The sequence below is a fragment of the Ursus arctos genome, unplaced genomic scaffold (assembly GCF_023065955.2).
Source record: "Ursus arctos isolate Adak ecotype North America unplaced genomic scaffold, UrsArc2.0 scaffold_14, whole genome shotgun sequence".
NCBI classification, from domain to species: domain Eukaryota; kingdom Metazoa; phylum Chordata; class Mammalia; order Carnivora; family Ursidae; genus Ursus; species Ursus arctos.
In genome coordinates this window covers 52,908,508-52,934,801 of record NW_026622808.1, presented here as the reverse complement: position 1 = coordinate 52,934,801, position 26,294 = coordinate 52,908,508, and the positions used below count along the sequence as shown (strand labels likewise).

Below are 26,294 nucleotides of genomic sequence, written 5' to 3'. Positions count from 1 at the left end.
GCTGTTGTGATTAGTTATTCAGGGGACGCTCCTGGCAGAGCTGCACGTGCGTGTTGGTACTCAGCATGAATGCATAATGCTTGCTTGATCTTTTTTCTTCTCTCTGGGCATCAGTGTCTACCAAGTAGCGGAGCGAGGCAATAAAGCTGAGGGTAGAGAAAGGTTATCCTGAGCTCTCATCTCTTTAGGAGATGACTTGGCCAAAGAACAGAGCTGTTTCTGCATAACACTTGACATTGACGAGAGGTAAACTTTACCATTCCCATTTATATCCTCTGTCCAAGCTGTCCATTAGCAGACTCAAGGTATAGCTTTTTACGAAAAAAGGGAATTTCTCCGCAGGTGTCCCTCAATTTATACAGTAGGTATGCTTCTGAAAAAATTACATGTAAATCACATTTTTAAAAACTTGAATCTTATCTTTTTTTGCTATTGAAAGAAATCTTGTAAAAGTAAAACCTTTTATAAAGTATATTATTTCTTAAATGATCTTTTTTAAAATAATATAAAATTTGTGTCTCTTCTTAACCCACTTTCGATTTTGTAAATGAAGAGCTAAGCTTCTTTCTTACCTATAGCAGTGACCGTATATTTAAAAAAAGCTGCAAAGCCAAAAAAGAGTCTTTCCAGTTAATGTGCCCCTGCAGCTGTTTGTAATTGTACTTGCTCAAGGGTTATTTTCCAGCTGAGCAAATGCTTTCCTTTTTTACAGATTGCACAGATAATTCATATCAGGATAAAAGGAAAAATATACATACGAAGAAAATAATTAAAATTTCCTGTAATCACAGCCAATTAGAAATAGCTAGTGTTACGAGGAGATACATCTCTTCCAGTCTTTCATTGTGTACTTCTGTGTATGTGTATTTAAATTGGGTCGTGATGTATATTATTTAATCTGCTTTTCTCAACATCATAGCATTAGCGTAGTATTAGGATTATAATTTGATATGTGCCAAATTTTCTGTTGTTATGATTCTGCAAATTTCAAAGGTAACTCTTGAGATTTGCATTTGGCTCCAAAATGAATATTAAGGAGTGTGTCAGGGCATAATGTAGCTGGAAATGGTTTTTGTTTCCACTCATCTTTTAAGGATACTTTAATTGGAGAAAACATTTTCTTTGACAAAGAAAGTCCTTCACATTATTGCTTAAGGAGATGAGTGAGAGTGTTTAGTTATGCTCAATAACAGTTACCATTTTTGATTCTTTTATTCGCATATTTGACATCACAAAGTCTTGCAACTTCAAGACCTTCTCTAGAATGTACTTACTCACAAGCATTTTCTGAAAGGCCAAATTCTTGAGCAGCTTTATAAGTGCCACAGTCAGCACTTCAATATTATCTTTGAGTCCTTTGGCAGATTATTCATAGTATGTTGGGGAGGCAAGTAACTTAGTTGAGAGGGACAGAAATTGAGGAAGCATCGCTTTGCTTTAATTTTTAGTTTCAAAGCCCTTGCTTATTTGCTCTTAACTTCTGGTACTCTTATCATTGGAAAAGCTTTACTTTGTGAAATCCCAAGGAAAGTAGGCACTTGCCTTTGATAGCTTCTGCAAAGCAATTATTTTTCCTCAGTCATGGACACTTACTTCTTAGTTCTTATGTATGTCAATGCTGCTGAGATACTAGTTGAATAAATGGGTATTTTGGAATTTGCTTTATTTTGGAATGACTTTAACCTCTAAAATGACAGTCCTCTTTTTTCTAAATCAAATAAAGGTCGAATCTGCATGGAATATTAGAAAACTGAGTCCCACTCTGTGCTGGTTTGAGGTATGGTTTTCAGTTGCAATTTTTTGGATTTTGTTTAAAAAGTTCTTTTTCTGTTGCCATTCATTTTGGGTAATTCAAGCAATTCCTTGACTTTTTAAAAGTGGAAACTTTAGTATATAAGTGTTTTTTCCATCTTTTTAATAAATTTCTGATTGCATTTTTAATTCTTCTGCTAATCGTAGTATGCAAATGAAGCTAGGTAAGATGTTGTGGAATTTGGAAGAAGGAGAACACACTTTGGAGGAAGAACCACACATGGTCTGTTGGGGGAACAGGTAGGGTGGAGTTAGAGCATGTTTATAAGTTGGCATATATTGGGGCTCAGAGTGAGCTCAAAGTTGGGCAGCAAACCTAGGTGATAAATTTTTTTTTTTTAAAGATTTTATTTATTTGAGAGAGAGAAAGAGGGGGAGCACAGAGGGAGAGTGCGGGGAAGAAGCAGACTCCCTGCCGAGCAGGGAGCCTGATGCGGGGCTCTGTCCCAGGATGCTGGGATCATGACCCAAGCCAAAGGCAGACACTTAACCGACTGAGCCACCCAGGCGCCCCATAGGTGATAATTCTACTAGCTGCCATTTTCTGACCATCAAGGACTGTATTAAGTCTTTTATATATATTAACTCCCCTGTTACTTCCACTAAGTCTATGAGATAAGTATTATTGCTATTTTACAGTTGAGGAAACTCAGATCAGACAGTTGAAGTAACTTATCTTAAGTCCTACAATTAGTATGGTCAGAGCTGATAACCCTTCTAGTATAGTAATCATTGTTTTTATATCTGTTTCCTAGAAATAGTTGTGTCTTATCAAAGGATGCTATTTTAAAATTTACTAGCTCTGAACAAATTGTTGAACATCAAAACAGTAATTAAAAGTAGAAACTTGAAGAATGTGTCATTTTAGGGGCACCTGGCTGGCTCATTCGGTGGAGCATGTGACTCCTGATCTTATGGTCATCTGTTCAAGCCCCACGCTGGGTGTAGAGATTACTTAAAAAAAAAAAAAAAAAAAAAAAAAAAAAAAAAAAAAGAATGAAAGAAAAGCTAGCATTAAAAAAAAAGTGTCAATTTAAATAGCTAATAATTGAATCATCAATTAAGTCAACTAGGTTTTTGGGTTTTTTTTCCAGTTTAAATCCTAGATACAGTAGATTGTTAAATTTGTAAATCAGGGTTGTTTCATGGCATCACTTTGTTCAACTAATAGAGAAGATGTGAAAAGTAATTGAGACATTCAGCTTTGTCAGAGAATTTTGCTAGTCCGAAGAATGTTCCATGAACCAACGGCTTGACCAGCATCCTCGGCTGGGAGCTTGTTAGAAAGACAGAATCTCAGTCCAGACCCACTGAAGCAGAAACTGCAGCAAGCAAGGTCTCCAGGGATTCGTATGCATATTAAAGATGGAGGAGCACTGCTTTTTAGACTTCACTTGGGTTCGCCTTATTGCCATGATCAGTATATAATGGAGAAACTGGTTTTTGTAATGATTGAGTTGGTTACTTAGGTTGAAAACAAAGTAGTTCATGACTAAATAATTTTGTAGTTCAAGTTATTAAAATTACATGAATAAATTCACCTATTTATGATTTTACTTTGAAATTTTTATTGTTTTTGAGATAACTTAGAATTGCCAGAGATGTTAAGGGCTATGTGAAACTTTTAAAAGCATTTGGTTTTTGGTTGAAATTTTATAAAGTTTATAATTCTTTTTAGCTGTAAACTGTTCTTTGTCAGATACTCAGTATTCTTAAGCAGATCTCTCATTCATTAAGGATTAATACACATGGAAACTAGTCTGCTCCCTTAGCTTTACTTTTTATATTTTAAGTTTTATATACAGGTTACATTTTTTTATACGGTTTTAATCAAAATCCAATTAAAAATCGATTTCGCACAAAACTGCCTTTGTCTAGTGGTGTCAGTAAGTTTTGAATTTCTGATGGTTTCTATTTGATACTTCTTAAGATAAAACACTTTTTTTCAAGAAATCACTTTTCTTTTTGATAAGTGAAAGCAAATTATCGGAGTAAATACCATGTATTACTCATGCACAAAGCACTAAAAAAAAGAAGAAGAAAAGGAGGGAGAAAAGGGAGACCGTGAACACACTTCACTGAAGAGTTCCACATCTTTCATCTACAGTATCTTGAATGGTCCTAAAGGACAAAAACGTGAAACATATATCATTTAACAATGTCTTTTATGTGCATCTGCATTTTGTTAGTGCCATGTGTTTTAGATTCATATTTGTAATTCTTAAAAGACTTTTTAAAACTTTCCTGCTGCATATGTGATTTTTAAGGAGCATTTGTGATATCTTGATAAAGTATGAGAAATTACAAAGGCTTCAATTAAGTATTTTATTGTAAGGTATATAAAAAGAATCTCGTTTCATGGTTTTGTATTTCTCTCTTGCGTGGCTTCATGATGATCCAAACTTAGAGTTTTTAATTGAGAGTAGTTTCATATTTCATTGTATCTTTTTGTTTATGTAATATGGAAATGATTATTTATTTAAACTCTACAGACTTGGACTAATGTTCATGAAATCCTGGTGTCTTTTGGAAGACGAGTTTTGTGCTACCCACTTTATCGCCACTTCAAGCTGGTGATGAAAGCCTACAGAGACACTATAAAGATATTGCAACTAGGTAAGATGTTCTTGTGCTTGCAAATTTGAGAGTGGAAAAGTTATTAGTCTGTGAAGATGTCGTGATTTTTGCTTTTCTGTGCGTAAATGAGTAGTGAAAATCATCAAATTCAATCACTTCTCCCCTCAGGTATATAAAGGAAGAGTTCTTCTCTGTAGATACATAATCACACAGTGAGATGTGGTACTCTTTCCTGAGAGATGCTGGAAGGGTTAGTGGAGAAGATACACCCAGTATTCCAAACCATTTTGTATGATAGTAGACTACATCATTCAGTATTGGATGCTTGCAATTTTCTGGGCACTATGCTAGGATTGTGGGTATAATAATAATAAGATATATTCCCTGTTTCTGTGCAGTTTACAGTATCCCCAGGGTGACTGTTGACAAGCAATTCCATCGTAGACTGAAAAGCGCTCTGTGGGGGACGTAGTGATCACTGGGAAGGGGCACAGAACCTGGATTTGGGAGGTCAGGAAAGGCTTTCCAAAGAAAAAGCACAGCTACTCAGGACTTTTGACTATTGCCAGATCTAACCTGAAAAGACAAATATTTGCTAGTTTTAAGGATGTGGAAAATTTTGAGCTCTGAAACAAATTCCAGAGTGATTATAACAGCATCATTGGATTAAGTATATAATTTCCAAGGTAATGACTTTGAAGGTAGCAGCATCGTTTGTATGGATTAGTTATGGCACATTTATTTAGAAGTTGCTTTCCATCCTTCATGATCATTTCTTAAATTTTTTTTTTTAAGATTTTATTTATTTATTCGACTGAGATAGAGACAGCCAGCGAGAGAGGGAACACAAGCAGGAGGAGTGGGAGAGGAAGAAGCAGGCTCATAGCAGAGGAGCCTGATGTGGGGCTCGATCCCATAATGCCAGGATCACGCCCTGAGCCGAAGGCAGACGCTTAACCGCTGTGACACCCAGGCGCCCCTTTCATGATCATTTCTTATAGTCTTCCCTGAGGAGTCTGGTTATTCCTTTGTCCTTAGGTAAAAGTACTTCGGGGGCTTAGTTTCCAGACTTTAGGATAAGAAGGGGAAGGTAAGGAAGCTCTTCCCTTTACCATCCAGGTAACATCCTTGGCTTAAAAGGAAGACTCCCTCTCAAATGTTTTGTCCCTCCTAGAGGTATACGTGTGTTTTTCTTTGACTTCTGTGTAACCTATTGCCTTCTTATCCTGGGGGCGGGGGGTGAGAAATCATGTTGAAGTCGATTCTTTTAAGGTAGGTAATAATTCTAAAACTGAATTATAGTTAAATGAAAGATACCTTTTTATTAATCCACTTGGATTAGGCTAGTTGTATTTTATTTTTGCTTCTGTCCTGTGTCTTGAGCAACTTTCACTTCCTTCCCCCATTCCATTCTTTTGGGAAGAAGTGGGTAGAATCCTTGATGGAAGCATCGCTTAGCTGCAGTTACTGAAAATAAATGAAAAAAGAGATGAAAAGAGCAGCTTTTCTAATATGCCTTGAAATTTTTTTCTATTTAGAAGCGACATAGTTTAATATTTGATTATACACTTCATACAGTTTATTTTTCGTACTAATATCTGCATTTCATTAATCTTTATGACGGCATTCCTCACTCTGCTCTTGCTAAGCTTTTGAACATATAATGTAACTATTATATTGAAGGTGCTGAACGTAATGGGAAACAATTTAGTTTTTTCTCGCAGTTCTCCCTTTGAACTCATTCTGTCTGTTCTTTTATTGTTTCTGGGTGGAATATATATCCTGTAAATATCATATCACATACACACCTATCTTATATAATAGATATTCTGTAAATTTTTATATCACTTTAAATTACAAGAGTCTCTTTTAAGTACTTAAAATGTCCCCTTTGAACTTGATTAAAAAAGTAAATCTTCCCTTCCCCATCTTGGGCCTGCCTCAGGTGGGGAAGCCAGCCCTGGGGAGAGGGGGCTCCTCTTTGCCATTGCAGGAAGTACTGCTTGCTTCCAGAACAGGCCTTCCACACAGCCACCCCAGGCTGCCCCTTCCTGCTTCTCGATGGGGGGCTTTTCTCAGGTGTGGGTCAGACACCAGTCTCTGTACCCTATAATTTCCAGGGGTGGTAGGTTACACTCTCTAGGGGCCCCTCTTTAAAACTCCCTTTCTCTTGGTTTAGGGTGACAGGAAAGTAATCTCCCCCCGCCCCCGCAACCCCCCTTGGAGGGTGGTTGAAACCCCTTAGCACTACAGTTTTATCTGAAGAGCTCTTCTGGGCCTCTTTTCCTTTAGCTCTTGGAGGTCAGTGTTGGGCCGATAGGGTCATAAATCATCAGTTTTTTGTTAGTTTCTGTAAGTTTAGCATAGAGGGGTTAGCATCTCTTTTTAAAATATGCATATACTTGCTATTTACTTTGTCCTTTGTGGGGCTCATTGGAAATGAGGCAGAAAGAGTCCTGTCTTGCTTTGCTAGAAGAGTCATAAGAACCACAGCTGTCATATTCACTGTTTCCTGTGGGCCAGCACTAAGCTCCGTTCTTCAGATACCTTACCTCATTTCATCCATACAGTAATCCTGCGAAGGAACACTGTCCCCATTTTGCAGGTAGAAGACGGGCTCAGAGAAGTTCAGTCACTTGCCCAGGGTCACAAAGCTATTAGTTGGTAGAGCCTGGATTTGATGCGAGGTCTGTCTGACTCAAAATTTGTGCCTTTTGAAGTGTTGAAATCGTTACAAATGAAATTATATGAAGCCTGGGGTGTATTTCAGAATAACACAGAAGTTTGGGGGAAAGTGGGCCAGGTGCGGATGAAACAAGGTTGACCACACGTTGGTACCTGCTTGAAGTTGGCTGATGTGTATGTGGCACTTCACCATCCTGTGGTTTCTTTTGGCACATGATTTTCCTTCATAAAAAGTTTTTTGGTTTTTTTAAGTGTGGGCTCTTAACCACTATAATTCAATGTTTTAAATTTAAGTTTATTCACCATTTTGTGGAAAAACATTGTAATTCTTGTTCAGACAGTTGTATAAATTTTTTCGGCTAATGAAAACATATGTTTGAAATTAGTTTTTTGGGTTCTGTGTTTTTTTGTTTTGTTTTGTTTTTTAAAGATTTATTTTTAAGTAATCTTGCCACCCAACATGGGGTTCAAACTCAAACCCCTGAGATCAAGCCAGCCAGGCACTCCAGTTCTGTTCTGTTTTTAAGGCTAACAGAAACCTACCTTTCTATAAATGGTTAAGGTCTGATGACTTGTAGCTACATGGCAGGCTATAACCCAAGGAATAGTCTTCCTGAGATTAGTTCTTGTTACCAGCTGAAAGCTGGTTTTGCTTCATATAATTAATAGCCCTTACATATTAGTCATTATTGGTCTTAATAATCAAATTTTCAGAAATGACTGCCTTACTTGGCCCTTCTGTAGATAGATAAAATAGCACAATCAGTGTGAAAGACAAGAAGAACCGTAGCGCAAGGCTGGGGGCTTCTTTTTCTTTAAGAAAAATTATTGTCCAAGAAATAGGGGTATGGCAGGTGTATTGTGTGAACTCTGAGTTCTCATGCAACCTTGGAAATGAATTGGTTTTTGCATTTGAATTCTATTTAGCGCAAAGTCAGTTTAGCAAGTGCTTCTTTTAATTGACTTGTAGAAATTACCCCCAATTTGAAAACTAAAAGATGAAATCACTAGGATTTTCCAGTATTGACATTTGTCTGTGCTTAATTAATTAATTAATTAATTAATTTTTTGAGGGAGAGAGTGTGATCTCCTGTACCAGTGAGGGTTGGGGGGAGTTGGAGAGGGGCAGGGGGGAAGGAGGGAGGGAATCTCAAGCAGGCTCCACACCCAGCGCAGAGTCCAGTATGAGGTTCAATCTCACGATCCTGACCTGAGCTGAAATTGAGTCAGTTGCTCAACAGACTGAGCCACCCAGGTGCCCCTTCTGTATTTAATTTTAATGAGTTCTCTATTATTGACATTTTAAAGAACTGTTAGACCTTCTAATTTTTACTCCTTAAAGACATTTTGTAAAATTATTTTGCCAGTTACTCACCAGTGTTGAGCACTCACTGTGTCAAGGTGCTGAGCTGGGTCTGGAGGTATACTCTTGAACGGGGAATTGAGACTCACGCACTCAGGGAGCTTAAATTCTTGTGCGGGGGTGTGGAATCATACAGCTCTTAGGTTTTTTAAAAATTGCATTTGTAATAAGTTCAGAGGAGAAATACATTGGATGAAAATATAAAGTCAGGGAAATGGACTAGCCTGTCATTTAAAACATGTAGCTTCCTACAGAGCGGAGCCTCTACCTTGACTTTTGATTCTCAGTTCCTACTCCTGTTTCCTGTCACTCTAAAGTACTTGTTAATTGGTTGATGTGTTCATGTATTTATCCATTCAATGGTATTATGTCAGTACCCACTAAAATGCGATTTATCATGGGCAGAGTACCCTGTAAATACAGAGAGCTGAGGAAAGATGAATTAGACTTGTGTACTGTATTTGGGGAGTGTACATGCTCATAGGGGGTTAAGATGTCCATCAACAAAAAAACACATAGTAGACGGTGGTAAGTAACGGTACGTGAAATGTGGATAAAATAGTTCAAAAAAGGAGAGGTGCTGTTTCACTAGGAATCAGAGAAAGCTTCATTTAAGGCATGAGATTTGTATTGGGACTTGAAGGATGGGTGGTTTCTTAGGCACAGAAGGATGGAGGGAAGTATTCTAAATATTATGAGTGAACAGCATGAAGAAATTCATAGAATAGTGTGGTTTCATCAGTGACAATTTCGAGTTGATAGACTCTGATCCTGAAACTTGCCCCACAGCCTCTAAATCTAGTTCCTTTTCCTATGTGAGTTACTGGTTCACCAGAATTGGTTTCTCTACTTCTTTATTATTATCGCTTAATTCCCTGCTCCCTATCCAGGAGGAAATTCTTACTGTCTGTCCTCTTCCTCTCCTGAATTGTTCTTGAGCTTTTTATTCCTAGTCAATTCCCCCATTGCAATTAAAATGTTTCTAAGAATGGAGCAATCCTAGTGCTTTCAGGAAATTTAAATAGCATGGAATTCAAATAAAATATTGAAGTGGCATTTGTGCCTGTTTCTGCTAACCACTTACATACCAACTAATCCAAGAAAGGAGGGCTTCTGAGCCCCAGAGCACGTGCACTGCCACCGAAATGAGTAAGAGGAGGACAGGGCTCTGCTGTGTGGTCATGACTGAGCCGGTTGGTCCTTGGCCTCTCTCTCCCTGGATTGCCCGGCTGTGTGGCGAAGCAAATTCCTTGTACTCTCTGCTCTTCCTCAGAGCTGAAATCTGTGTTTTCCAGTCTCTTAAACTGCCCATTTAAATTGGCACATTCTTTCTATTTATCTGTATTATTTGTCCTTGGAGCCTTTGTGGGTAAAAACACACACTCCTTTATAGAAGGATATTGTAAATGAACATAAACACTAAGGTGAGGAAAGTAAAAGTCCGATCATCTCCATAGAATTCCTTTTTCTTCTTTTTTTTTTTTTTTTAAAGATTTTATTTATTTATTTGACAGAGATAGAGACAGCCAGCGAGAGAGGGAACACAAGCAGGGGGAGTGGGAGAGGAAGAAGCAGGCTCATAACAGAGGAGCCTGATGTGGGGCTCGATCCCAGAATGCCGGGATCACGCCCTGAGCCGAAGGCAGACGCTTAACCGCTGTGCCACCCAGGCGCCCCTCCTTTTTCTTCTAATAATCCTGTTAATCATTAAGTATTATGAATCACTAGAATTTTAAAAAGTTGCTCTCGTGGTAATTTCTGGGTTACATTTATATAAAACATTCTTTGTTCTTTTAAAATACTCTGTAGGGGGCAGCATTTCCTGTATGGTTTACAAATAATAAATTGCCTTTTAATTGCCACAGATGATTAAGAGCTTAGGGTTATTCTGCTACAAAAAAAAAAAATCACATGAAGTATTTATGTTAGTGTTCTTTGGAACTTTGAGTTACATAGTAATGCTTACTGGTGGGTATAGCTCAAAATCAGCTGATCTCTTAAATATTTACTCATATATAGTCAGTTGAAATCTGCATTATATTTCCAATACTATTTAAGATAAGTTTTGTTAATTTCTGCAGTTTTGGAGCTGAGCAATGTGGAAAACCACGTTATGTGGTTTGATATTATGGCTTAAATTTTTTTTTCTATTATAGTGCCTCATTTAATAAATCTAAAGTCAGTTTTGAGATTTTTTTTACTGATCTGAATTTTTAGGGAAGTAACTTTCCTTTTTTTTAAGAGGATAAAGGCAGAAAATTGTATATATTTAAGACAAATTTGGAAGAACAGAGGGGAAAATTTTTATTTGACCCTAATGAATCAAGGTCCTGTTGCATAATAGCAATAGCAACAGGCCTAGATGAAGTTCATTGAATTGTACTTCATATGTTATCTGGAAAACATGGAAGAATTATATTCTTGCAATTTAGAGTTCCTTTAAATGGGAATTAATACTGAAAAATAACAAGCTGGAGACATTTATGCAACATACATAAATCAAATCCCTTCTCCGTGCAAGGCATCATAACAGAATCAGCAAAGAGTTATAGGAATATATATGAGTTGGCCTTAGCTTTTAAGGAGTTGATTATGTAACAGTAATGGTAAGACAAAGGAAAGATACAAAATGTGAGTATTTACAAGATACAAAGGAGAAAGTCCCTTAGGAAAATAACTAGACTCATAGGCCAAATCCAAATGCATCTTGTATGACCCATGAGCCAAAAATGCTTTTTACATCTTTAAATGTTGAACAAAAAAATCAAAATGGTGTTTGATGACACAATGTAAATTATATGAAATTCAAATTTTAATGCCCATAAATAAAGCTTTATTGGAATACGTTCATGCTAGTTCACTTACATATTGTTTATGGCTACTTTTGGGATATGATGGCAGAGTTGAGCAGTGGAAACATATTATGTGGCCTTCAGAGCCAAAATATTTACTCTCTGGTCTTTACAGAAAAAATGTGCCTACTCTTGTTCTAGATATTTATATCTAGAAAGTTGCAAGGGAGACTTTATCTAGAGTGAGTGGAGGACTTCGGCTGCCTTCCAACCCAAATACTGGCCACTGTTGAAGGGGATCATTTCAGCTTTTTCCTCTCCTCCCCGTAGGGTGAGATGTAACTGATCTAGTTGGTTCCCATAAGAGTAGGTCCCTCAACATTAGGGGAGGTTAATTGAGATGCCTACTTGTCCAAATGGGTGAGTGAGTGACAATGGCAAGGTTTACGACAGTTGGGAATAATGAGGCCTGTGTGAGTTGGAAACATACATACCCCATTTGTAGTTTGTTGTTGCTCTGTGGCTTTGTAGCATTTACAGTTTGGGGGACTTAAAAAGAATTAGAAAGCAATGATCTTTAAGAGAAATTTTTTCAAAAATGAAAGTATTAACAATGAAGTAGAGGTTGTAAATAATACCCTAAGAGATATGGCATGGGTGAGTGCCCAAGTCCACCTATGTGGGCCCTAAGTTTTTCATTTCGACTCTCAAGCACTCCCAGTGCCAACCTGTTTTTCTTGCACCCTCTTGCCCCTGCCAGTTTTCAGCTGTGTTGAGGGCTTGCACCAGATCTGCTCCTTTAGTCCCAGCTTGAGGCTGAGTCTCAACCTTGTGTGTTCCAGGAGTAGTTTGCAGGAGGACGTAGGCCATATCTTACACTACCTAAGTAGATGTGCCCAGAAACCTTAAAAAACAAAGAACAAAAACAAGGCAGAATCCTTACCTTTCTTTCCACTTACTTTATGTTGCTCTTGTCAGCCAGAACCTGGTCAGGATGGAGGGGATGAGTCAAAGGATTCCAGTACCATACCTGTCTGTGACCCCAGTAGGGTGATTTTGAGTAGAGATGAGGGCTTGATAAGGAAAAAGCAAACAGCATACACCTAATGAGGGAGGCTTAGTTATAGTTATTACTTAAAGAATGTATAGGATTTAGAAAAGAAATGAAGGAAGGTATTCCCTGAGAATGTAGAAGGTAAGGAAAAGCAGGTAGAGGAAAATAAGAGATCCAAGAAATGGCCAATACTCTAGTTTGTCTGGAGGCTTGGGTTGTGAAGGGGAACTGTGGGGAAGAGGTGTGGTTGGTGTTTTGGGGCAGGATTGTGGAGAGTCTGCAGTGCCTTGCTGAAGAGACTGGGGCCTTTCTCACTGAGGGACCACTGCAGAGTGTGGTGTTGGTCTGTGATGGGCTCGCAAAGTCAGATTCATCCAGCAGTAACACAGAAGATAGAGTCATTGAAGGGGGTGAGCTTAGTGGCACAGACAAGAGAGGAGACCACGATTCTTAACTGAAGCCAAGTAGTTTAAGGGCAAATAACATGGTCTGAACTGGAGTGCCCGCGGTGGTGTGGAAGAGGAAGGAATATGGGGGCAGATGCTTTTCAGGTAGCAAGGGAGAAGCAGGTGGGACCCTCAATCCCGTCTGACCTGTCGTCCTTCTTCCCTTGTCATCTGTGAAGTGTTTACATGATCATTGTCTCGTTTCCTTCCCATAGTAGTTCTTAAGAATTTTCCCCTGTTGACACATGGAAACAGATTCAGATTAAGTATCAAACACCAGGAGCAAGCTGACCCGCGACCCCCGTGACCGACCATGAGCCGCGACCGACCATGAGCCGCGACCGACCATGGGCCGCGACCAACCATGGGCTACATAATTGTTCCACACAGAACAGTTACAATTGTTACCTTTTTCACATTGCAGAGAAATTAGCTAGAACTCCACAAAGATTATGTGGCTTTTTAATGATCTTTCTTTAGCCTTTTAGAATTTGGGACCAGAATTCTAAGATCTTAATTTCATAATCAAAATTCTCATGTAACCTTTTAATGCACATTAAACTTCCATGTAGGTACGGATACCTAATCATTTTTACTTAATTATATTTACTATACGTTGATTAAAGTGTAAAGAAGCCTAACTCCGTTTTATCAATGTGCACATGATTTAGCATGAACATACACTCACTGTAATACAGGGAGGGTTTTCAAAGGGCTGGCTCTTTCTCCCTAGACATACTCGTCAGTATATCAAAGCGCCAGAAGGGACTCATAAGGCTGGTTGGACTGGGTTGGTTTTTTCCTTTTATGAGCCATTTGAGGAATCCAGTTGTCTTTCTTCCTATATATTTCTTCGTTCTGACTTCATGTACAATTTTAGTTTTCCCAGTTTGAAACTAAACTAAATCCAAAGAATGAGTCAGAACGGTGAATATTAAGTAATGTCTATTGGAAAAACAGTCTCATAGTCTTAATTAAAACAACATCAAGATGCATTTATTTGAAGTTGAGCTACCAGGCATTGAGATACATGCTGTATTCATAAGGTGGAATAGTTGAAGTGAAATTTTACCTGCAGAATTACAAAATTTTAAACACTATTTTTAAATTTTATTTATTCATTTATTTGTTTGTTTATTTGTTTATTTAATAGTACGCTCCACACCCAGCACAGAGCCCAATGCGAGGCTTGAATTTACAACCCCAAGATCAAGACTTGAGCTGAGATCAAGAGTCAGTTGCTTAACTGACTGAGCCACCCAGGCACCCCTATTTTTTTTTTTAATCCGGGTTTAAATTGCAACTATTTCCAGAGCCTTTTTCCATGAATCTTCAGCTTCTTAACCTTTTTACCTTTGTGCTTACTATATAGGTGTTTTTTTTTTTTTAATGTTCTGTCTTGAATTTGGATGCCCAGCTCTTCAAAAGAAATGGAAATTAGTTATGCTAACATTATGCAGTTTTGATGACATCCTGCTACATATTTCCACACTGAAGCAACCACTGCTTTGACAGGTCACGTGACTTTAAGGCAAATTAAGTTAATGTCAAGGCTGTCCTTCTAAACCAGCAAACCTTGCAGGAGTTGTTAGAGCAGAAGAGGCAAAAGGCAGCCTTGGGTTAAATCCATTATTTGAACTCTTGATGGTGTAGTGATGTAAGAAAGTTGGCATAGTTATATTCTTTCATGTCAGGGAATAGACATAATAAGGGAAGGCACAAACAAATTGGGTATTCCACGTTTGTCATGACGCAATAACGTAAATCTATAGATCACACAGGTGTTATAACTAGAGACTAACTGAGCAATTTGACCAAGTGTTTCTGAACTTAGGCTTTATGTACTCCAGACTATATTAACAACCAGCCTTATTGAATAGGATCCTACAACTTGCTAGACGTTGTTCTAGATGAGTGAAGAAAGGTGAAGAGCAGCCATGTTCTTTCCTGGCTAGGGGTTTGCCACACCAGGTGATAAATATTGACACAGTATTTATTGAATAGTGGCTGGGAAGCAGTTGGAATTATTTTCAAATCCTGACTATTGCTTCATAGCTGTAATCTTGGCCAACTCCATATCCTTGAGCCTCACTTTCTCATTTATGAAACGAGCAAGGAAGTACCTAATTGGTGGGCTTAAATGATGTAATGTGTGAAAAGTACTTGGTGCCCAGCAAGTGGGTAGCTACTAACTCCCATATTAGGTGGGTGTGCCAGGCATTATGAAAGAACCCAAATCAGCTGGAGGGAGAGTTGGGACCCCGTTTCTAGAAGAAGTTGAGACTTGATGGTAAATTAGGGTTGGACTTGGGGTTATGTATTCCAGGCAAAGGGAACATCTACAAAGTATATGTTTGCTTTGTGTTAATTTTGTTTGTGGCTATAATATATATGTAATTCTAATAACTAAGAATGTTTAAAAAATTGATACAGGGTCATAAATTTGTGTTCAAAATAGTAACTCTTATTGCTTCATATGTGTTTCTTATTACAACTCTGAAATGTAAGAGCCTAAATAACCATATGAGGAAGTTGAGGATAAAACCAACAGTGAAATGGTTTGAGAAGCATTTATAAAGCTGAATTTAATATATATTTGTGTTAATTGTTAGGGACTTGACTTTAAGCTACTTCCTAACAGGACCTGGTATTGAAGCAAATTACCACACTTTGATTCTCTTAATTTTGATTAATTTGACACAATTACCCTATCATCTGTTTTTATGGTTAATAATCTATGAAAATTAATGTTAGAAGTAATTCATAAGTTACCTGTTCTGATAATGTGGCCTCATCAAAATCCCAGAAATCTAACCGATATCTATCATCTTAAAATGATAGCAGTGTTGGCTTTCATTTTGAGTTGATTTTATAAATAAAGACCAAGCAGTACTTTCCTTCACGTATTCTAAATAACCACTTCTTTTTCCTTTACTCTCTTTGGTTCCTTGTCTTACATAGCTCAAAACTTTAAAGGGCATAACTAGATACCCAGAAAACCACAGCCACATAGCAGCTATAATGTATCAGGAGTTGAAAAGAAATTCAGCTCTTATTATATACAGTTAGTGATTTATATTATTTTTCTTTTTTTTTTTTTGCCGGCTGAAAGCTAGCCCCCCCCCCCCAAAAAATCCACTATTCTGATCATCTCTTAGTGATGGGAGCCATTTCTTAAGTGCTTCCAACCATGAGCTGATCTGTCAGTAAGACATTATTGCCAAACTTGATCTGCTAATAGGAAAATTTCAAATAGCCAGTGGATTCTGATTTAAAATAGCTCATACTTGTCTCTGTTTTGAGAGCTATTAGCCTGAAATGCCACATCTGTCCAGAACAGGACAATACTGCTCTTAGTTTACCTTCTCTCTCTCTGTCTCTCTCTCTCTCTTTTTTTAAGTGGGCTCCACTCCCAGTGTGTCACCCAACGTGGGGCTTGAACTCACAACCCTGAGATCAAGACCTGAGCTGAGATCAAAAGTCAGACGCTTAACCGACTGAGCCATGCGGGTGCCCCAGTTTGCCTTCTCTTTAAAGGAAAGCTGGAGAAAGAGTAGCCAGAGAATGTGTTAAATACTGTTTACTGCCCACCTGCTTGTTACTGGCATGCATATTTTTCTTTATGTTGTCATTATGTTTCTCTGTGTTGTTATTGTACAGTCATTTTCCCTGAGGTAAAACATTCATGGCACTTGTCATTTATAATACCAGGATACTAATTTTAAACTGCCTTCATGAGTGAACAGGAGATCTGGGTCGCAAAGCCTTTCTTCCATGGTTACGGATGGCTTAAGTAAAGACCGCGTCGATCTGGAGAATCCCTAACTCCGGAGATTCAACATCTTGGAAAGGCCTGTTTGTGCATTGCTGTAGTGAAAACAGTTACCGTGGTTACTGTGCAAGACACCTTCTTTTTTCCTGCTTTGGACCAGGCAGCAAACTGGCTGAAAACGGCCACTTTCCTCAGTGCCTTTGAGCAGGAAAAATGTCCTCTGATGTAGGCCTGAGCAGTTTTTTTTTTAAATTTAATAATATTTTTTCATTTTATTATGTTAGTCACCATACAGTACATCCCTAGTTTTTGATGTAAAGTTCCATGATTCATTACTTGCATATAACACCCAGTGCACCGTGCACGTGAGCAGTGTTTATACCTGTATGCCATGTGCTGGGTCCACAACTGGGTAAAGCTCCACAGGAGCCAGGTGTTTTGAATCCCTGAAGGCTTCTGGCCATTGGCCATGTGACAGCTTGGAGCAAGGCCAGTTTTTTTCTTTGCCGATAGCTGTTAGATAAGTGGTTGACAACCTGAGAGAAAGAGCAGTCAGTACAAAAGAGACCAAAAAAACCTGCATGCCTCACAAGTCTCCTGGCTGTGTGGCTGTAATAGTCTATGGTGATTTAGTGGTAACAAAAGAGACCCAAGTATGACCTTGGGGTAACAATACACATTGTTGGGGAAAGGGTGATTTAAATGTACGTATTGTTCTAGATTGTCAACTGCCAGTAGCCGAGTTATCTTTTACCTTTTTTGTCACATAGCATACTGTGAAAATAGTTTGAATGAGACTACAGTGGAAAACACAGCTTTCCAAGAGTGTGCAACTTTCCCTTTCTAAACTGCCTTGCATGTGATTTTCTAAAATTACCTGATCTAAATATTGCTTCTCAGTTGTTTAAAACTACAGTTTAAAGAAAATTTAAATATGAATTAAAATTTTTCGGCATTCTTTGCCAATATTTCAAGAGTTGGCTGTGTAGCTGAGTGTGTCAAACTTTTTGTTAAACAAATAAATGTTTATTGTGGGGAAATCTTGAAAAGAGGGGCAAGTACAAAGAAGAGTAAGCAACTGTAGTCTCACATGTAAAAAGTGCTGGGCACACATCAGGCACTTAGATACTTTTTCAGTGAATGCAGAGATACATGTTAATACCATTCGGGTGTAAATATCTTCAAGAGTTTTTTCCTATGTGTATGTGTCTTTTTTTTTTTTTTAAGAAAATGGGGTCAAAATGTACAAATACAATGTAACTTCTCTTTAAATTTAAAAAATGATTATTTTTGACATTTCTTGTATTACTATTATTCCTTGGTGATAGTGAAGATGTGAATTTGCCTGTGGCCCTTAGCAAGGGGACAACCTTACTTGAGGCATGTCTGCTAAAGGAAGCTATATAATTTCTTTAGGGTAATGGTTGTCTTGGAGTTTCATTAAACACGTGACCTTACTTCCATACCCTTCTTAATAAAAATCCCTGGAGTTGGGCCTCTTATTCCTGCTGTCTGCAGCTGGGTTTAGGCCTTCACACCTCATCCTTCTTAGACCTGTCTCCCCAGCCCTTGTCACTCTTCTGACTTCCTCCCAACTCACCTGCTTACTCCCCCCATTTTCCTGCTTGAACTACCTGCTCCAACCTAATGATCTTTTCCTGTTGTTCCCCAAACCCACCCCATTTTGTCTCCTTTTTGCTCCTTTTGACACTGTCCTTCAAGCCAGCGTATCTCCCCTTTTTCTTCACTCAGTTATTTGCTGTGATGTCTTGCTCCAAATCCTGCATTTTCTATTAACTGGCTTATATTAGTAAGGTATGGGATCTCGAGGGGCAGGATTCTGGGATGTCACACTGTAGAGGGGCTTGTGAAAGGTTCTTTTTTGTTTGTGTTTTTTTTTTTCTTTTGTTTGTTTTTCTTTTTTGTTTTGTTTTGTTTTTTTGGTAAAGACCTATGGTTAACGTTTAAAGACTTTTAAGTTGGTAGTTATAAAAGTAAACTCCGGGGATGCCTGGGTGGCTCAGTTGTTAAGTGTCTGCCTTCAGCTCAGGGCGTGATCCCAGAGTCCTGGGATCAAGCCCCACGTCAGGCTCCATGCTCCGTTGGGAAGCCTGCTTCTTCCTCTCCCACTCCCTCTGCTTGTGTTCCCTCTCTCACTGGCTGTCTCTCTCTGTCAAATAAATAAAATCTTTAAAAAAAAAATAAAATAAAAGTAAACTCTTTCTCCCTGGACCCTGCCCCCCCCCAAAAGAGAGAGAGAGAAAGTAAGAAATTGGCATATGCTTGCCCTGACATTTTCTTCTCTGTGGCAATTAAAACTGTTCAAGAAATTCACACTTTAGATAATTCTCCCTTGATTTTTTTCTCTTGGGATAACATGGCTAACTTAGTTTCATCACTTCTGTGAGTTTTGATTGTATTTCCTGCCTCCTGTCATCAAACTCTGCCTTCAACCTTACATACTTTGTAATGAAAATAGGCCTGCAGTGGGGGGTCCACACAAGTCATTTGATATAGTTAACCTGGGCCACTCTGATAGTCGCAGTTCTGGTCTTGACTTAGCCAAATGTAGTTTTAGGCCTTCTAAGTATTTGTTTCTCTTAACCAATTGAGCAATGGGGTTTTTACTGGCATTCTTCCCATCTGCATGTGAGGAAGTCACATAGTTAAAATTTTTGAAAAAGGCATGGCCCCTGCTTTGAACTTAATTTTTAACTCCGGAACAATAAAATGTGCTGGCGACAGAATGGGCCAGGAACGTGTGGGGAGTGTAGTACAGTGGCTAGCCGCAAGCCAGTCGGTTCAGAATTTGGATCCTGTGAGTATTTTAGGACCTTGAACTTCAGGTTCTGCTTCTGTGAAATGAGCAGGGAAGGCTCGGGCAGGGAGGGGAGGGGAGTCAGCTGTTTCCTTTCCACTTTCCTTTGCAGCATTCAGTAAAGAGCTCCGAAGCCGAGGGGGTGAGCCCAGGCTTCTGAAGGGTGAAGTCTTAGGCTAGGCCGTGAAGGCAGGCTAAGATGCCCGTAGGTGGAGTGGAAAAGAAAAGGTACTCCAGGTGTGGGAGCCAGTTGAGCAGAGGATCTGGAAAGTATGTGCAGGGGAGGGGACTTGAGGAAAGCAGTGCATAGAGAAGCATGTCGGAGGACTAGAAGGACAGAGTCTGCAGTGCGAGGGAGGAGGGAGATCTTATAATCCAGGCATGAGACGTTGAGAGGACAGGTGAGGATAGTTGCACTGGAAGTGGTGGGGAAAGGGCAGCTTCGAGGGGCGTTTCCAAGAGGAATCCTCAGGGCTGCTATATGAGGCCCTAGGATGAGAGGAATTGTGAGGGTGTAAGGCAGGTGGTCACTGTGTCATTCATTCATTCATTCATTCATTCATTCATTCATTCATTCATTCTTAAAATATTGAAATTGAAAATTTGATGCTGCAAGGTTCTGTTCTAGGTAGTAGGGATTAATCACTAAATGAAACATGGGGCACCTGAGTGGCTCAGTCAGTTAAACGTTTGCCTTTGACTCAGGTCATGATCCCTTGGTCCTGGGATCAAGTCCCACGTCAGGCTTTCTGCTCAGCAGGGAGTCTGCTTTTCCCTCTCCCTCTCCCTCTGTGCTCTCTTTCTCAAATAAATTAAAAAAAAAAAACTTTTTAAAAAAAATCACTAAATAAAACAGGAGTCCCTGCTCTTTTGAAATGTATTTTTCTAGTGTTAATTGTGTTAAAATTTTAGTGGCAACAATTTTTTGGCACCTTGAGCTATCATTATCTAGCTAATGATTCTTTTATCCTGTCTAAAAGTCAAGCGGGAAATGTTGATGAAAGCACATCCAATATCTTCAGGAAATCGATATACAGTATTTTTATGTTTTGGGACTGTAAAGATAAGAATGAAACTGTTAAACTGAAAATGCTGTGTTTTACTGATCAAAGGAGGTGGTGCTACTATAGATTTAGTGATTGTCCCTTATAGTCAGTACATCTTAGGGAATGTCGTGAAGTTCGGGACACCTAGGGAATTGTTGTTGAGTTGTCAAAGATTCCTTCTGTAGGCTTTTGTTGGTATTAAAATGAGGTTCATTTAACAACCAGGAGGAAGTAATTAGATTGAACAAGACTTTGGTACTTGATGGCTTTTTTCCAAGTGATTTTGTCAGCTTATTTTTGAATGAGTGCTGTGATATTTTAGTTTTCAGTCTGTGTTCTCTTCAGTTCTTTAAGGTGCAAAAACTGAAGTTAGTACCAGATAATTCCTTAACAAAAAATGTTGACATAAATATAAAGAATTTTAAAAACCATAATATAATTTTTTCACAGTGTTTTGAAAGCTCGAATTAGAAGAATATTTTATAATTAAAACTGTGGTGCATTTAAATGTTCAGTTAGCGAGGAAAACTTTCCTCTTTTTTGCTTAATGTACTTAGTTGTGTTTCATAGTGTTTTTATAGTAACCACAATTAATCAGCTATAGAAATAGAGCATAAGGTTTACTCATAACTCTTAATGAAAGAAATAAAGGGCTTTGGGCTTTATAGTACTGATAACATTTCATGCAATAAAGAAATGTTAAAAATATTCTAAAAATATGGTTAAGATTCTGAACTGCTATAAATATATTACCTCGCGGTATCAGTTTCTCAGTTTAAGATAATCAAATGTGTTTTTCTTAAGAATGATTTGATTTTTTAAAAAATTTCCTTTAGGTAAAAGTGCAGTTTTAAAGTGTCTCCTGGATGTTCACAAAATTTTTCAGGAAAACGACCCTGCTTATATTCTGAATGATCTCTACATCTCAGACTACTGTGTGTGGATTCAGAAAGCCAAGTAAGTTTTGAGTTACTTATGAATTTTACACGCTCCCATTTCTGGAATGCCTCCTGACCCAGGAGGAAGCAAATGAAGTAGCCTGGGAGGTAAGTTGTAATGAAGAAGAAACCCCATCTAGCTGCAAGACACTTTAAAGAAGATCAACATGGGGAGCTTGGCGAATTTGCTTCGGGAGGAGGTGCAGATGGTGAAAAGTTAATTTTACTGGGAAGCATGGTTCTAGCCTAGAAAATAGGCATGCAAACAGACAGTTGTGAGTATTCATTGCTTTGTTATTGACGGTCTGATATGAAATCTCAAGGTTTCATCCGTGAGCATCCAGACTTGTGTCTGCAGATTACTTACAGTGGGGATTGTGGGTGAGTGTGTGTGTGTGTGTGTTGTGTGTGTGTGTATGTGGGCACCTGTGCAAGCATCACGGCACAGAGACCTAATCAGCTGTCATCCCATTGGCTAACCACTTCTTACAGAATCCATTCTTCAGAGTATAAAAAAGACAACCTTCAAAGCTTCATAACATGATTCTTGGTAACTAACACGTGCATCTAAGGGACCAAACACTCACCAACGCGGTTATGTAAGATTTGCCCAGAGTGTTTACCATTGCCTCCCTCGGGGAATCCTATGAAGTCTAAACAGGCAGTGAACTTTTATTTTGTGAAGAGGTTCAACAGCTATACCAAATTAGCCATTTCAGTAGCAGAAGACAATTAATTGAGAGCACACAGATAGAGCTCTTGATGGGAGTACTTCTTGGGTGCTCCGGAAACTGATGGCAGTGTCATTCTTGACTTAGAAGAAAAACAGTCATGATAGTTGTCCCATCGCTGTGATTGGTCAGTATGTGCTGTAGTATGTTTTAGTGCCTGTTCTGAGTGAGCCACGGTATAGAATTTATTTTTGGCCTCTGTTCATGGGGAAGCAATTATATGCAGAGTGAAATAAGACAAAACTCGAGGCTCTGCGTGTTGTAAGGAGAAGCTGACGGTCTGCTCGCATATCGCCTACTCCCATACGGCAGCGGTGTTTGTGGTAGAAATCTCGGTTTCGCCAGATGGAAAATTGCATCTTTAACCCCTGAGGTCATCGTGGCACGTCATCACTTCATTTCATCCTCCTGCTAATTGAGCTTATCAAGTACCCTGCTGCCATTTCCTGTTGTTTTCATAATAAAATTAAATTGAAATAGTCTATTTGTGTGGGTTTAGGTTTTTCTTGTTCCCTTCAGGGTGAGGATTTTATAAACATGTAATGAGCATTGAGGTTTGTGCAAGGATCCCATTTCTATGAGCGCCTCTTTTCTCTGTGGCATTCCTTATTAACTAGAGAGAAGATCGTGTTTCATTAAAGTGGAAGGGTGTGTGCCCTCATGTCCGTGTGGGGATTAGCACACCTCCTTGCGCTTAAAAAAGATCCTTTTTCCCTGGGTTTTAAGTTGCAGGAAATGAAATGAAATTCTTAGGTCGCTAATAATTGTTATGATAACAGTGATTTTTTTCAAAGAGATATAATGTATTGGGAAGTGAGACAGGAGAGGGAAACGAGCAGGAACTCTTCAAATTACTTTGGAAAGATTTTTTTTGACTATACCAATTTGACCATAACTTTCTTTTCCCTAAATAGGCTCTCTCATTTTCACTTTGTTTGTTAATATTTTGACTCTAGTTGAGCCTGGCTATTTTTTCTCCCCCTTGAAATAACAAATTTGTTCATTTACCTGATTTTTATTAAATTTTCAAATTTAATCTTTAGTTTTTCAAACAATAAAATTGAGCTTTCCAATATCATCTTCACTGTGAACTGTCTTGGCTCTAAATTAATTATACTGCAGTGAATGTTCATGATTTTCATAACAAGTTTCTTCCTCACCTTTCACCTCCTGGTTTCTTTCTTTCCCATACAAGTTAGTTTATTACTGAAATCTAGCTCCTTATTTTTATGTTTTAAAGTAGTTCTGTACTTTCCTTAATCTCTATTTGATGTTTTTGATTATAATAATAAAGACTGAAATTGTATTTAAAATAGTAGACAAGTGCTAAATTATAATGAGCACAAAGAACAGCATTTCATTTTTATAGTCAGACATTCACTTTGGCAAAAACTTGCTGGAATGTGGGTAGCAAAGTCATTATTACATTGACTTAATGAAGTTCGGGAAACAGTTAAATCTTAAGTTTTGCTCTATACTGTGTATTTTTCCTTGTGATATCTGTGTCTTATAGAGCATATTCACAGATTTTCGAAACGGAAGGTCCTGTGTTCTTATTCTCAGTGACAGACAAGTTATTTTTCTAGAAAGGAGCACTCCCTGCCATCCTTCACTGTAAGCTTCCCTGGAAATTTCCAGTGTCACTGCAGCAGATGCTCCCTGGGTGGCAGCATGAGGAAGTGATTTCCTTGAGGTCATGTAGCCTGTAAGAGAGGTGTGTGATAGTCTCAGGGTTTCTGGGTCTGGATTTTATGTTTTCCAAGATAGGCCACCTAGACAACCAGTTTTCTTTACCCATGGCATATGGGAAAAAACACCAAAAAAAGGGAAAAAAAGCCCTCCCTTTAGGAAGGTTTTTCTATATGAAGAGGAATTAGTGACTCGTCTTCCTCCTGGGTGTTCCCATAGCACTTGGCTTAAGAATGGATAGGCACATCTCATGCCTGCCTCATTTTGTGGTCATTTAAGTGCTTATCTCTTTCCCCCTCTAAAATTTTAAAGTCCCTCTGAATGAGCACCTGTGTGGGCCCATCACAGTCCCTTAGGAGCACAGTCAGTTTTCGTTACATTGAAAGGTAACTTCTTTTAGAGAAGCTCAAAAGCTCAGGATGGATGGATCATAGGCGGAGGCATGGAAGAAGAAATGAGGCCAAGGAGTGCATGTGAAGCCTTGGCCACATGAAAATGCTTAAAGATGCTTGGACTTTGTCCTGGGAGAGTATGGAACACACTGAAGAGGTTAAGCATGCAGTATCTGGGTGAGTGATGTGACGAGGTTCAGATTCTTCGAAGAGCCATCAGGTCCCCTTACAGGGAATGAATTGAGTGGGGTGGAGCTCAGACTTAACACTGAAAGCCTCAGCAGCTTGCAGGTGATGCGAGCAGAAGGCCTAGACTGAGCCAGGGGAGTGAGCAGGGAAGGAGACTGTGGTCCGATTTGAGAGGTGGATGACCCAGAACTTAGTAATGACGGGGTATCAGGGGAGAGTGAGAAGGGGAAGCGTCAAAGAGGAGATCCATGTTTTGACTTGGCCCGTTAATGGGACCATTTGGAGGTGTACTTGCTGAAGTTAAACCAGAGTGGGGAGAGGGTGTAGGTTGGAAGAGAAGATAGAGGGAGGGAAGATGAGTTTTAGAAATGTCAATTTGAGGTCTCTAAGGAATATACATAAAGAAGTAGTCAGGAACATTTGGATCACAGCTGGAAGAGATGTATGGAAGAGAGTTTGGACAAAGAAGGGATATAAATTAATAGCAAAACATAAACAGTGGTATCTGGTTGCATAGTACTGTTACACATATGAATCTCATAATAATCAGGAATGGAGGCATTCCAGCCTGGGAAAATAACATCATGCAGAGGAGTAGACAAATAAAACATGTAAGCATCATGATGAACAGATTTCCTGGTTGTAGCTATGGTGTGTTGGAAGGGTGAGAATGGATGTGAGGCTTTTTTGCATTTAGATCAGTTTTATCTATCCTTGTATCTCTTTATTATGAATAAGAGAGTTCCCAGTTGGGGTCATTGTGTTTTGGTAAGAGAACCACTTTTGAAATCCTTATTTCTCCATTTGGTTACCCAAGACAAATGCATTCAGACTTTTATAGTAAAAAAATAATTAGGAGGCTACAGGTTATCTTCTGGAAGCCAGGTGCAGGGGAGTGCAGCTGGGCCTCATGAGCTCAAGTCCTGAAGAAGTGCGGCAGTCAGCTTACTCTCTGGTGACATGTGGTCTTTCGTGTTGTTCCTTCCCACAAGTAAGCCACCCTTCTCTCTCGATGCAAGTGGACAATGGCTGTCCTGCAGCTGAGTTCATGTGCACCTGGTTTTAGGAGAGAGAAACTACGAAGTCCCTTGCTTGTAATTCCCAGGGAGGAAGAATGATTGACCCAGCCATGGGTCCGTGTCTTTTCCTGGTCCAATTGCCTTGGTCACAGTAGGAATGGGGTGGGGAAGCTCCTTAAGGTGGTGCACACATGGTGCCAAGGCCCACTCTGTCCTGAGTGGCATTCTCAGAGAAGGGGGCATGTGGGGCATGTAGAGACCTTAAGAGGATACCGCTGTAATTCCACAATGCTATTTTGCACCAGAGCTGAGGAAGAACCCTGACACTTTACCGTCACCCATGTCACCGATACTCATATAAGATACAGTATTGAAGGTGATTTCAGGGCTCTCTTAAATTCAGGCATACCCGACGATAACCAGGCACTCCAGGTGGTTTTACTTTTGTATCGGAAGTTACTCCTGCGATAAATGGTAAAATGTTAAGCGTTATATTAGCTGCTAATGATTAGCATATAGAAATTTCAAGAAACAATTGTGCATAATTTCAAGCAAGTTAAACCTCTCTTGAATTGAAATCCTTCTTGGTAAGGTGCTTATTCTGGCATGTCAAGTTGCTCTTTGGTTTTACTGTTTATTTTTAATTAAATCCACAAATTCATCCTGGATGAGAGTGGGTTTTATCTCCATAAGAATAGATTAGTGCATGCCAATATTCGTTCACTTGTATCCCTTCCGTGGGGTTTCATATAGAAAGGATTTACTTAATGGTTCTTTACCTTATCACCAGTAGTTCAGCAGTGCCCACTGGGGACTGTTGCTCTTCATTAGACTTCTCTTACAAGAAATGTGCCAATAAATCATAGGATTATGAATGTTCGTACAGATTTCAGGCTAAAATAACTCTTTGTAAGGATATGAATGCTCCCTATAACTCTGTGTATTGAGAAAACTAGCAAAAGAATTTTGTA

The 26,294-nt window shown here is 38.9% G+C and overlaps 1 protein-coding gene across 6 annotated transcripts in view; it reads left to right on the top strand.

Moving 5' to 3' along the window:
• The window catches only part of SHQ1 (SHQ1, H/ACA ribonucleoprotein assembly factor), a 325,608-nt gene that overhangs the window by 39,001 nt on the left and 260,313 nt on the right, over positions 1 to 26,294 (top strand). For all 6 annotated transcript variants that reach the window (XM_048226679.2, XM_048226680.2, XM_057311881.1 and 3 more), the window contains exons 8-10: positions 1,724 to 1,777; positions 4,305 to 4,428; positions 21,202 to 21,322. In XM_048226679.2, coding sequence (XP_048082636.1) covers positions 1,724 to 1,777; positions 4,305 to 4,428; positions 21,202 to 21,322 — 299 coding nt within the window. The remainder of the gene's footprint in view (positions 1 to 1,723; positions 1,778 to 4,304; positions 4,429 to 21,201; positions 21,323 to 26,294) is intronic.